The 14841-nt window shown below is 35.6% G+C and overlaps 1 protein-coding gene across 2 annotated transcripts in view; it reads left to right on the top strand.

Moving 5' to 3' along the window:
- LOC114243769 (zwei Ig domain protein zig-8) overlaps nt 1-14841 on the top strand; it is a 130079-nt gene that overhangs the window by 74771 nt on the left and 40467 nt on the right. For both annotated transcript variants that reach the window (XM_028175374.2, XM_028175372.2), the window contains exon 2: nt 367-556. In XM_028175374.2, the coding sequence (XP_028031175.2) occupies nt 445-556 (112 nt within the window). In that variant the 5' untranslated portion in view covers nt 367-444. The remainder of the gene's footprint in view (nt 1-366; nt 557-14841) is intronic.

Below are 14841 nucleotides of genomic sequence, written 5' to 3'. Positions count from 1 at the left end.
AATTCTTAATGAAATCATTTGTCTTTGCACAATCTTAGCCAATAGATTTAAATTGAACGCAATGAAGTAATGAACGTAACTTAGTAATTGACAACAAAGAAATCATGAAAACGTTAAATCAAATAGAAAAATCAAAATAGGACACGCTATACAAAACAATTCAGATATGCAAAATTTAATGCATTAATTTAATTTTTTTTACAGAGTTATAATACAATATATCACACAAGCGCCTTAATGTATGCAATAATTGATGATAATTTTACTGCAAAGTGTTGACAAATACGCGTAAATTTTTAGGGCGATGTAGAGTAATTTTTGACAAGTTCTCGTTTGGCCAAAACAATGTTTTGTTTTTTGTTTCAGATCATGAATCTCGTCAATGAAAAAGGGCGTAAACAACCTACGATCCTATACAACGAATGGATGCGGCATAGCTGAGCCATGGGTCTGAGGGCGATCCACTACCGAACCATGAATATCATTAGCTACAGAATCAAAATTGGTGTTGCTGTCATCGTTATAATGGTGTTGGGATTTTTTAATGAGAGTCAAGGTGAGTTACAGTAATTATTTTTTAACCTGGTTAATCTATTAGTTACCCTATCTACCCCCCAACCCCCCGCCTCATACCGATTAGTGTTTCTCTCAACTTCATTATACAGATGGCATATACAGTTGCGAACTAACTCATCCACCAATATGTTTATGCGTTCAAAATGCAACCTTGATTTCTCAAGATAAAGGCTTCATTTTGAATTATTAAAATAAAAAGCTACAATTACGTAATTTGGCTTTTGATGGAGAGTCATGTTCAAAGTCCAAGTGACGCTACCGGTGTATAATACATACTTTATCGGGTTTTTACCACGATTTACAACTTTAACATTAAGATAGTTAAGTTTTGAAGACAGCTTAAAGACACGAAAGACGAAGTCCTGCCCCGTAGTTTCACTCACCTTAAATAATTATAAAACGCATTGAACGCATTTTTTCAGGATTAAGAATTACTTGTATGGCTGTTTTGTCCATACACTACTAGCTTTATAACAACGGTTACCATGGTACCTTTATTAAGCGTATTTATTTATTTTGTTTAAATAAGTAATGGTATATAAAAAATTACTTAAAAATCCGTTCTTATTACGCTTCTACATTGATAAATAATTTGTAGTATATCGAATTAGACAACTAATATCGAAAAGTTAGTGAGCGGTATTTCCTATCTATACACAGATAGGAAACTCCCTAGAATAAAATTGAGTTTATGATAAGAAGTAATTGAATAGCAATAATCATAATTGGACACGAGACTGACGTCTCAGTGGACAACAATAACAAAGCAACCTGAAAAGTCATCACAATCTCAATTAAGCTGAAATTACTACTATTTACGTTATAGTCTCTAGTTTTGCAAAATATAAATGGATGGAAATTAATTTTAAATAATCACATCAAATTTAATGATTTTAAATATATATTTTTATAACATTCACAAGGCGTAAAGACATATGTGGTTAACCGTTGTGTATTTGATATAATGATGGCCGATGATTAGCTAGTTGTACATTTGGGCCATTTTGAGTGAAAACGACACACGCCACCGGAGTAGAGTTCATCCATACTACTTGGAGCCACTGCGTTCATCCACAGTGCGTTTCCAGAGATCTTTTTTGCCACGTACCATCCGTCTTTGGAATTTGCTCCCCTCCATGATGTTTGCCGAGCGCTATGACATGTCCTTCTTCAAACGAGGCTTGTGGAGAATACGTAACGGTAGGCAGCGGCTTGACTCTGCCCCTGGTATTGCTGGCGTCCATGGGCGACGGTAACCACTCAACATCAGATGGGCCGTATGCTCGTCTGCCTATAAAGGCAATACAAAAAATATCACACACGTTGAAACCAGCTACATACAAATGTGCTGATTGAAAAATTTGGAAAAACTTGGAAAATCGCCCATTGCCGTGCTGAATCATAGAAAAGGCTATCATAAAATTTTTATAAAAGCATGAACTCACAACTGTACGCCCTAAAACTCGTAACTTGAAAAATACTTTGGTACATACGTACTTAAATTTGAACATAAAATCGGCAATCGATAGGCAAATATTTTTCATTTAAATACTGGACGTATACACGATATACACAAGCCTGTTAACTCAAAATATCCGCTACATAAATTATATACAAAGCTGTAGGACAAAAAAAAACCGACTTTAAGAAAATTTCATTAATATGATCGAAGTCAATTAGATATGCATAAAGTACTGTTCAGATCTTTAAATGGGAGCATTTGAAAAGCAGCTTTCAAAATAAATAAATAAAACATCAAAATCGGTTTACCTAGAAAAAGTTCTGATGTAACCCACACAAAAAAGTCGAACTGAGAATCTCTCTCCCTCATTTTCTTTGAGTCTGTTAAAAATATTCAATTTCGAGATAACCAAAATACTCTACGATCCAAACATTTCCTGCCTCCCTATATCTAATTATAGTCTGATTCAATTATAAAACATCCCACGCTACTGCCCTCAGTATTTTGCGAAACCTCAATTGAATTATTATACGGCAATTAATAGATATTTTCAAATTTATATCTAATTACGACCAAAATAATTACTTTATGATGATAGACGGTTGATTTTATAATTTCTTATGAACCAAGGTCACATAATGAAGAGGTTGTCGTCATCACTTCGCTGCAGAAAGTGATATAACGGCGAACTCACATGAGTGGTGGTGGTAGGACCTCTTGTGAGTCCGCAGGGGTAGGTACCACCACCCTGCCTATCTCTGCTGTGAAGCAGTAATGCTTTTCTTAAAAATCTTACATACTGTTAAATACTGTTAAAAATATTAATTTTAAAAGAGATTAAGAGCTTTAAATATTGTTTTCTTATTATATCACAGAAAACGCAATTAAGTATTTTATTGTTTGTTCATTTTGAAGTATTCCATACTATTATTCATGTATATATTTAAACGTATATAAATATGTATGTATGTCACTATCTGATACCCACAACACCAAGAATACTAATTTGAAGCCTTGACTGTACGTGATTCGTTCCCAGTTATTATACTATTATTATTTATGAAGCCATTTTCTCTAACCAGTATACTTTATCTTCTTCTATATTATAATAAAAATATTTCCGGCACGTTATTCTCCACAATAAAAGGCTAGGCTCTCTCTGAAGTTACCGAAATTAGAATAGTACATTTTTTTCAAAACAGATATCAGAAGGAACATTAACAGCTTGAATTACGTTACGAAAAACGTACTATAATAAATAAAAATTTAAAAACATCATAAAAGTAAACAGTAGAACACAATTTAGTCACCAGCAACTCGATGTGAGAATAAAAAATATCAACTTACAAGGCAACGAACATCGCACTGTCAAGTTGCGATTTGGAGAAGTTAAGACTTTCCTCTTGTTTACGTTTTATGAAACTATCTAAGACGGATCATATTTTTATTTTTTTTTCCCTACCTAAGCTGATAGATAGCCTTGAGAGGCTATTTCAATGTAACCTTAACTAGTAGGTGAGCTCACGGGGCTCAAACCGGAGTGATACTAACACTGACCCTAGCAAGAACAGTGCTTCGCAGAATCTACCACCAGATCGGAAACGCAACCCACTGAGAAGATCCGGCGAGAAACTCAGTGGGCAATTTCATATTCGTACACATTGAAAACTATTTAGAACTATTTGGTGCAATAGACAGGTTAGGTTCTAAAGTCGACTTTACGATTTAAAATGAAGACAGCTTGCTTTCGATCATTGTCAAAATCACAATTCCAATTAAGCTGAGGAGATTCGTGCAAGTTTGCGGCTATCGTGGCTTTACACTAGAATTAACTCGGACAATCAAGTCGGACTGCTAACAATTGGTTTACATTACCTGGCTACTCAACAGCTAGCATCCGTGTAGATTTATTATTCTAATTGCTTATACCTAAAATACATTAATTAAATGAAGGAAAATTCATTTATTTAACGCAGTTCGAAAGTATATATGGGCGCAAACGCCACTGTTGGCAATAATTAACATAATAATAGTTTATTCTATGTTAATATTTATTTATTATTAGCAACAAAACTGTTATTCTACCATATTTAATAATTAGCAGACACTGTTTTGATGTGAAAATGTTCAGAATATGTTTAATGTTTATATTATTGTTTAAAAACACAAATGACTGTATAAATAATTAAATATGAATAAAGCATAAATATTAATAATAATTTATATTATAATTAACAGTACTAATAATTTAATTAAGTATTGTAATTGTTATGCAATGATGTTGTTGGCGCCATCTATTATTAAGCTGGATAATAACAATGTTAGTTAATATTACTTAAAAGTAATTCATGTAAAATAAATTAAATGTGAGTCATGTAAAATCACTAAAATATGTATTTTGAATATTAAGCTATGTTTTGTGAATTGTTTCGCAGTAATTACATTTGTTTGTATAAAAGAAGTTGTAGTTGCTATAACCAACACAAAATGGCTAATTGTGTAAAAACCACTGAATAACTCAGGCGTGGCTTTTTGTTGTAAACAAGTAATGTTAAAGTTTTATAGAATTGTATTGTAATTTCATTGTAAAAGAACTTATGTGTGTAAATCCTGGCTTAACGCCGACATATACAATTAATCATAATAAATTACTTTAGCTAGCTTGATTTTATTTAATTACTTATAAATAAAAAAAACATGTGTGGCACTCGGGGACTGCCGCCGTAAAGCTGTTACAAAGCATTTTTTATCAACTTATGCAATTACAATTACACAATAATAATTTAATATTAAAGCAATAATAAAAATAAGACCACGCTATATTTATAAACATTAACAAAAGCAAAACATTAACTGTCCCCTTCACACTCATAAGCTAGACCGCCTGGGAGAGAGATGGGCAGACTTTTCATGATGCTCATGCAGTGTGACGTGTCGCCGCGCGCTTATACACAAACACTACACCAGCGCAACGCGTGAATGTATTGAACGCGAGCTACATATTAGGCGTAGTGGGGGTGTCAGGTTATTTTCGTTACGGAATTTCTGGATTCAGTCGCCGCGCTCAAGGCCCGCGATAGAAGCTATGCAATAGCTTAAAAATGTAAATGTCACCACCCACCTCGATACATGAGTCCAAATTTAAGTTTTTACAGTACAACGGCTGCCCAACCCTTCAAGCCGAAACACATTACTGCTTCACGCCAGAAATAGGCAGGGTGGTTGTATCTACCCGTGCGGACTCACAAGAGGTCCTACCACTGGTAAAAAACCCGTAAATCCGTTACACACTTCTTTTTGTATGTTTGCTTCGCACTATGATTTAATCTTTGATTTGGATGACTCTAGTGTTGAAATTTAACCAGCTCACCTGACATTGGATGTTTTGTGAATTCACACCTAAAGCAGACCTCTCAATATTTATGCTGTCTGTCCAATATTATGTCATCATCATCATCATCATCATCAGCCTTTATCTGCCCACTGCTGGACATAGGCCTTCCCCAATGCCTTCCACATAATGCGGTCCTCCGCCTTCCGCATCCAACAATATTATGTGATATTTTAAAATATTTCATATATTCCATTCAATGGTTAACCACATTAACTAACTGTAACTACTGATTGTATTATAACATAAGTTATACATATTAATTATGAGGTTGTTAGCCATAGCAGTAAGTTTTAATTAAGCATTAATTTTCAACGAACATGTGTACGGCATTCAGCTATTTCTCGAATAGCTCATGTTTCCGTATACAAAATAGTTGTTTTGGTGTTGAAATGAATTGGTTTGAAATGAATAGAAAATTGAATTTAGCAGATTAACGGATTAGGATTTTGGTTAGAGTCGTCGTGACCTAAAAGATAAGATTGTTTTCCTTTCAGGTAACGCTACTATGCCCATATTAAAACTCCGCAGGTAGCAACTTTTCTAGAGAAACACAACTTGATCCATAGTCACCAACGACTTCAATCCATTCCATTGTAAAATCGAAACCGGCCTAATTTATTAAGTAGCGCAATCACTGGTGGTAGTTATATGCACGCAAGTGTATGTACATTTTATTTGCCCTTATAAGCAGACGAGAATATGGCCCATCAGATGGTGAGTGGTTAACGTCACTCATCGACATCAGCAATGCTAGGGGCAGAGCCAAACCACTGCTTACCATTAAGTACTCGCCACAAGCCAAATTTGAAGAAGGACAAGTCATAGCGCTTAGGAAACAACATAGAAAGCAGTTAATTCCAAAGCCGCAGGCTATATGACAAAAAAGATCTCTGGAAATGTATTGTAGATGGTAGATGGAGTGGTTTTAACTAGTCCGAATGAAATTCACTCCAGTGGCGAGCTGTGATCTTTCCTATTTCAGTTCCAGTTTGAAGGACAAAGCCGTCGTTATTCAAGACAATTGAGACTCCGACCTCATGTCTCGAAGATAGTGACGACATTCACTTAGGAATTCGGAAGCCAATTAATCCCGGTCACAAGAAAGAAACGTGCTCTTGTCCATGTACATGAAATACTAGAGCATCTATGCGCCTTGGAATGTGGAATGCTTACGTTCAATCTAAAAATATAGGTAGATAAATTGTAAATATGCCTATTATAATCAAAACGCTAGTACGATAGGGCATGAATCAAATCTTACACTATAATATCGATACAATCACACATTTTCTTTAATCGGCTGAATCTACTTAAACCTCAACATCAATGAAATTGTGATCGATTTGAAATCGATGAAAGTGCAATCTATGTAGATAACGTTCCAACAGATATCAAATACTCGTAAGCTTGACTGAACAAAAAACCTATAGCCGCTATATCTATAACAAACGCAATAAAGTATTCTGGAGCTAAATAAAATCTGTTAGTTTTAAACTGTACAGCGAAAACAATGAAATTTGAAAAGTTTAAAAGCTCTGTTATTTTATCATCATAAACTATATAATATGTTTGCTTTGCGCTTGCGGTACCCTATAGTATCCAAACAATTTCGCCAACAGAATGGACAAACAATAACGATATTCCAAAACGTAACTTTATTTCGACGAAACGTATTTGGGCAAAATAATCACATTAGTTGGGCAAACATTTGGCGCGCTTGGGCAAATACACGGATACTGAAGCGCTCTTCGCTGGGCGTTGAAGAGTTGCCCAGATTCTGTGTACCTTGTATCATTGTGTTTGAATAATATCGTACAGCTTGACACTAGTCGTTTTATTTGGGAGTTTTAGTTAAACATACCTGAAGATTTGTTTGTGAAAACTCTTTCGAAAAAATGAAAAATGTAAACAAATCAAGACAACAATAAATTTAGGGATAGATATCATGTGTTTTACAAAATAAAAAAAGATGTGTGGTGTCGTGGGACACGGGATAGGAACGAAGTTTCTTATTATAAAAATATTAATTTTAAGTTCTATTCGAGGTATAAAATAAAACTGGAGGTTTCGCAGCAACCCACGGTCATTCGGTAACATGCGAACTTATTGTGGTACACTTCATTCACGGTTGTTTGCATAAAAGTTAGTGTATTGCGCAAACGAACGCTCTGAGATCGTGGTCAATGAATGATAAAAAATATGTTATTTTTTGTACGTTATTACAAAGTTAAGTCGTACACTGTGTGCATTACTAATAAACATCTGTCATCACGGACGTTTGTTCCCGGTTAGGGTACCCCTCCGCATGGTCCTATAAGGAGCTTCGTTCCAAAGAAATAGAGAACATTTTCGTCACCTACTTTGTATAATTCTCCAAACACTTATTTCCTGAAATCTTATTTCATAATAATTTTAAGGTCGATCAACCAAGAAGTTTTAAGACAATTGAGATTAGTTAAATGAATTTGTATTTGCTTGATAAATTCGTGAGGCTCTTTGCTATTCAAACTAATGTTACCGCAGCTGTCACCGGTTTAGACGACAACCGCGTTTTCCGATTTAGCTCACAGCAAGTCGACATCTGCTAAACCATATACTTAGACGAGGTGAATGTAAAATGTCTGCTAATATTCTGAATAAAGACGATCCGGTTCGCTTAAGTCCTTTTTCGGTATCATTCTATGGTATTAAATAAAAAAAGATACCCTAAACCGCCGACAATTTTAGCTCCGTTGAAAGAATAGTACTGAAACGTACATAGCAAAGCAATCAAAGACAATTAAATATATTAAAAGATATACAATTTATAAAAAGTTTGGTAAAATACAATGATTTATTTAAAAAACGAAAAATAATTACCAAACAGACACCAAAACCTGCATCCGCCGGATGCAGGCAGCGCAGGACCGGTCTTTGTGGCGAGGCTTGGGGGAGGCTTATGTCCAGCAGTGGACATCCGTGAGCTGATAAGAAGACACCAAAACATATCACTCTCACTTATGGATCACTTAGTCCACAACTATCAAACAGAATTATATAAAAGCTACAGCTTCAACGATCGTTTTGCTTTTCAAGCTGACTCGGATACTTACTGAGCACCAAATTAATCAGGCAGCTAAAATAACCAGCTATCTCAAGCAAAAATATTAAAAGCATTGGTAGCTTCTACACCAAAATCCAAATCACTGATACAAAAGACAATATTTCTCACCCTGGGTCACACAGTTTCGCTTACTTCGTTTCCTAAAATCCAATAATAGTAATGAAAACGTCATAATGAAATCGGACCAAGACAAATCACGGTGAGTGTGAGTTACGATTGATAATGTCACATTTATTAATAAAGAAACAGCTTTAGTTTTGTTGTCTTTGAACATAGAACCTATAGACATAGACTGAAAATAGAACGAGCTTATGACCGACCTGGTAGTGATTATTGTGGTCACTGATGTTCATGAATTGTAACCATCACTAGGTGCAAAGGTGAGCCGCCGAATATAGGCGTTATTAACCAAAACAGCTTTAGTTTTGTTGTCTTTGAACATAGAACCTATAGACCGAAAATAGAACTAGCTTATGATCGACCTGGCTGTTATCATTGTGGTCACTGATGCTCATGAATTGTAACCATCACTAGGTGCAAAGGTGAGCCGCCGAATATTGGCGTCATTAACCCAAACAGCTTTAGTTTTGTTGTCTTTGAACATAGCACCTATAGACCGAAAATAGAACGAGCTTATGATCGACCTGGTTGTGATCATTGTGGTCACTGATGCTCATGAATTGTAACCATCACTAGGTGCAAAGCTGAGCCTCCGAATATAGGCGTTATTAACCAAAACAGCTTTAGTTTTGTTGTCTTTGAACATAGAAACCATAGACCGAAAATAGAACGAGCTTATGATCGACCTGGTTGTGATCATTGTGGTTACTGATGCTCATGAATTGTAACCATCACTAGGTGCAAAGGTGAGCCGCCGAATATTGGCGTCATTAACCAAAACAGCTTTAGTTTTGTTGTCTTTGAACATAGCACCTATAGACCGAAAATAGAACGAGCTTATGATCGACCTGGCTGTGATCATTGTGGTCACTGATGTTCATGAATTGTAACCATCACTAGTTGCAAAGCTGAGCCTCCGAATATAGGCGTTATTAACCAAAACAGCTTTAGTTTTGTTGTCTTTGAACATAGAACCTATAGACCGAAAACAGAACGAGCTTATGACCGACCTGGTTGTGATCATTATGGTAACTGATACTCATGAATTGTAACCATCACTAGGTGCAAAGCTGAGCCTTCGAATATAGGCGTTATTAACCAAAACAGTTTTAGTTTTGTTGTCTTTGAACATAGAAACCATAGGCCGAAAATAGAACGAGCTTATGATCGACCTGGTTGTGATCATTGTGGTCACTGATGCTCATGAATTGTAACCATCACTAGGTGCAAAGCTGAGCCTTCGACTATAGGCGCTATTAACTTAAGCGAACTTTATAGACATTCCCATTTTCAGAGAAAGTAATCCTAGGTATTCTTCTTTATATTACACAGAGCTCACTCACGTAGAGGCCTCAACTGAAGTTACGAACTTTGGACTTGAACTCGAATTGTTTGCAATTCGTCACGTAATTCTACCTCAAAGTTGATGAATGAATTTAATAAGAAATCAACAGCCGTTGTTCTCTGTATTAGGATTAATTAATTGCTGTGAATAGTTTTTGACTTCAGAAGTATGAGGCCAAGTTTTATGTTTGCCAGAAAGTGTTTTGTTGTATTTATTATATTATATTATTTATTTATTACACTTCATATAATATTTACATTGGCGGATTTAATGCCTAAGGCGTTCTCTACCAGTCAACTAAAGGTATTGCAGAGTAAATAATGGTAGGTACATTGAAATTTAAGTTTAATCATAAATACATATTAACTTAATATCTTTTAAAGTTAATATTAAAAATCAAAGAGTAAACATTATTAATAAACTATGCAAATCTAAGCTCTCTTTTTACTCAATGACAGATTTCACTCAACGATACTGAAGAAAAATCATTTTTAAAACCTAAAGGGTTTTAAATAATAAAGGTTTTTCTTTTTACATACATATACACAAAAACATACATTTTTTTTTTTTTTTATTGCTTAGATGGGTGGACGAGCTCACAGCCCACCTGATGTTAAGTGGTTACTGGAGCCCATAGACATCCACAACGTAAATGCGCCACCCACCTTGAGATACAAGTTCTAAGGTCTCAAGTATAGTAACGACGGCTGCCCCACCCTTCAAACCGAAACGCATTACTGCTTCACGGCAGAAATAGGCAGGGTGGTGGTACCCACCCGCGCGGACTCACAAGAGGTCCTACCACCAGTAATTACGCAAATTATAATTTTGCGGGTTTCATTTTTATTACACGATGTTATTCCTTCACCGCGGAAGTCAATCGTGAACATTTGTTGAGTACGTATTTCATTTGAAAAATTGGTACCCGCCTGCGGGATTCGAACACCGGTGCATCGCTCAACACGAATGCACCGGACGTCTTATCCGTTAGGCTACGACGACTACAAAACATACATACAAAATATACTATAGATAAAACAAACATACTATAGATAAGTGTATTTATTCTTATATCATTGCTTATTCTGTGTTTGAATAAAATATGTTTGATGTTGAGATTGTCGTCAGCCTTATTATTCATGTAGTCGTAAAATCCATTTATTTTCTATACGCAATTCTAAAACTCCAGCCATTTCTCTACAATCGAATGCAAAACTAGATAAATATAAACATGTAAAAAGTGTGCGCGATCGTAAAGAAGTCACTGGGGACCGTTATATAGTCTATTTCAAATCGTTATTGCTGTATATGGCCACGGAATGGCTTTGTTATCGATTATATTGTACATCTTGTTTCGAAATAGGCTATGATCGTTGTTTTTGTTGAGGAGGTTCAATAAAGATTCAAGGTATTATAGAAAAAAGATATACTGGTGGTAGGACCTCTTGCGAGTCCGCGCGGGTAGGTACCACCGCCCTGCCTATTTCTGCCGTGAAGCAGTAATGCGTTTCGGTTTGAAGAGTGGGGCAGCCGTTGTAACTATACTGAGACCTTAGAACTTATATCTCAAGGTGGGTGACGCATTTACGTTGTAGATGTCTATGGGCTCCAGTAACCACTTAACACCAGGTGGGCTGTGAGCTCGTCCACACATCTAAGCAATAAAAAAAATCTGTAGAAGTCACAAATAAATGTACCACCCGGCTTTGGAATGAGTACCTCTCCACGGTGTTCTCTGAGCACTATGACATGTCCTTCTTCAAACGAGGCTTGTGGAGAGTACTTAACAGGTAGGCTGCGGTTTAGCCCCCTGGCATTGCTGAAGTCCATGGGCGACCGTAATCACTCACTATCAGGTGGGTCGTATGCTCGTCTTCCTACAAGGGCAATAAAAAATAAAAATGAACCACGCAAAAACGTTGAAGTATCCTTCGTATCCTTTCGTATACATTTAAATAACAGACATCAATAAAAAGCTGCTATAAATTGATAATTGGTGCGTGACTGTTCAATATCTTTCTTGAAAATACACGTGGTTCCTGGTAAAGTGGAGGAACGTGACCATGGAGGCGCAGTCCGACGTGAGGGTCCGACCTGACCGCGCAAGTCTTGACTCTACGACGTGGGATCGATCGTGGGATGTTAAAGTAATTTGAACATTACTATATTTATGCAATAAAGTATATTTCGCTTCATAGACACATCTTGTATCTTAAGTTGGGTGGCGATGGCCTCATGTCTATAGGGTCCACTTAGAATTGAACATCAGCTAAACGGTTACGTCGTTAAGGTAACAAAAAGCAATATGCGTTTACCAAGTTGAGCATAAGTACTTGTATCCAAATCTAAGTTAATTCGTGATTTCTGCACGCAATGAAACTGGCTAATGACCCCCGCGCTCCACTGAAGATTTTTCGGGTCAGCTGTTTCAATTGTGCAAAAAAATATGAGTCAAATAAAATTCAGTAACGTGATTTTTTATACTATCATGTTAGGAATCGCGAATTCTGCTTGATTACTTTTTTAAAACGATCTGAATACAACTTTAGTTCCAAAAGTGAATGACTTGAATAAGTTGATGTGTTGCTAAGGTTAAGGTTGCAGGGTTATCAGTTTTAAGTTTAAACAAATATTACTTTAGCTCAGCTGTTTTTTACTTTTAAATTAAGCCAAGGCTTTGATAAACAAGGATTCTACATGACCACTACTGCTCTGCCAAGAGTAACCGACTGTGATGATAATGATGATGAATTTATAAATAGCATTGAATTATAAATAACAAATACAACAATATTTAAAGCTGTACTTGTCTCTGCGATATACTAAAGACGAAATCCCGTAAAATATACAGTAAATTCATTGGAACATTAAAAGCCTTCAGCTAAATAGACACGGAATTTTGCGAACACCATCTACTCGCATGTCCCACTAAAACTAGTTCTAAAACGGTCGTCTAAAGTTAACTGCTGTTACTGAACCGGTCATTTCATCTAATCCCCGACTTCGTTTAATGAAACACATTAATAGCATCTGCGCAAACTGAAAATACCCTTTGTTTCTTGCACGAATTCCCATATTGTTCTCTCCTTCGTGCTAATAACTTTGTTGTGCGTTAAACAGATTTATATAACGAAAACGTTGAGTTATCGGTTTGTTTTTCCTGCGAAAACTCTGGGTTTAGTGCGAGATTACATTTTTATTTTATTTTTAGATATCAATGGGACTCTTATTCTTGATCTTATTCCACATTATGTGGAGTCGGAATAGCATGTCCTCGTATTTCGCTGCATAGGGTTTTGGCATCAGTTTTATGACCTGCTGGCTTGCTTTTCGTCAACTAGCCTTGGGTTATATAATATTCATTGCAATATTCCATAGGGAGGAACTTTTTTCCGCTATTTCTTAGGTGTTTTTGGTTCTATGATTTCAATTTTATTAATCTACTACATATTACTATTTATTTTATTATTGGACACGACAAACTCATTTTACTGAAAGTAAGAAACAATATTTTTATATAATAATATGCTTTTCATATTTTTTTATAGATCAAATGTACATATTTAAATGTATCATTTTTTGTTATTGTTGTCAGCTACATCCACGTGATAATAGCAGGTACAGAAACATTGTACGTATGATAGTAATCTTTGCAGTCGCGGCATTAAATCAATTAAAATTTTCAGATCAAAACAAGCATGTATTTACTAATTAAATTGTCCAACTGAACCCCTAATTCGTAATGATAGTTTCATCCGCATTTCTGTGTGAAAAGATAATTCAACACAAAACAATATTTTTAAATTAAAGTGAAACGGTAGACAGGAGAATATTGATTTGCGGTAGAAACAGGCAGGACCAGTGTATACCAGATCGTATTGTTGAATTTTCGGTACAATACCCAGAGAACACTGCTGCCTGCTCCTCAATAAAACCTTTGGTCACCTTTTACAACACCAACTGAAAGGCATGGGGTGATTCTTACTAAAGACGAGACCACATATACCCCCTCCCCCATATTCTTGGAAACTGGTGGAATGAAAATCGTTAAATATATAAAATATTAAACACTATACAGTCATGTATGTGTTCGAACATATTCTGAATCGATGACTAAATATTATATAAATCTATTAAAAGGAACTCTCATAGTACCTCCTCGTCTTTAAGAGAAAATCAATAATCCCAAATTTTGATGAGTTGAAGTACCTAGCCATTGCATTCAGGTTTATCATAAAATCAACTCAATGAAACCACATGATAGATAGCGACATTTAATCAGAGTTTAAAAGCGTGAATATTTTTCAGCGTGTACATAAATTGCACCTTTAAAATTGTTGGCATAAAACTGTATCGCTATCTACTCTAAGCTACTTTGATTAGAAATTGGCGACAATGGTTGATGACATCCGATAAATATTCCACTCTCAAAAGACCCCTGCTAAAATTTTTTTCTGGGCTAAAACATATATCTGAAATAAGGCCAAAGAAACCTATTATTAAATACCAACTATATATATTCATGAAGACAGATTACAAAAGATAATCAATCCAGTCTCGTCACATATTTACCAGGATGTGTGCTAGTGACTGTAAAACCCACTGAACCAACAGGGCATTCAAAACGCGCGACATTAAATGTATAAAAAACCTTTTATCTCTGGCGACCTTTGAAAACACGAGTCGCCAAATTCCAAAAAATACAGACGCAAGCAGATGTAGGTCATAAAAACAAGGTGAAATTCTTTCACGGACGAACGTGTTTTTAAATTATTGATGACTATTTCCGTCCAGTGTAAATTTACAAAAAGCCAACAGAAAGATGGAAGCCGTAAAACTTG

Source organism: Bombyx mandarina, chromosome 28, assembly GCF_030267445.1.
Source record: "Bombyx mandarina strain Sakado chromosome 28, ASM3026744v2".
NCBI lineage: Eukaryota > Metazoa > Arthropoda > Insecta > Lepidoptera > Bombycidae > Bombyx > Bombyx mandarina.
This window is presented reverse-complemented; position numbering and strand designations above follow the sequence as displayed.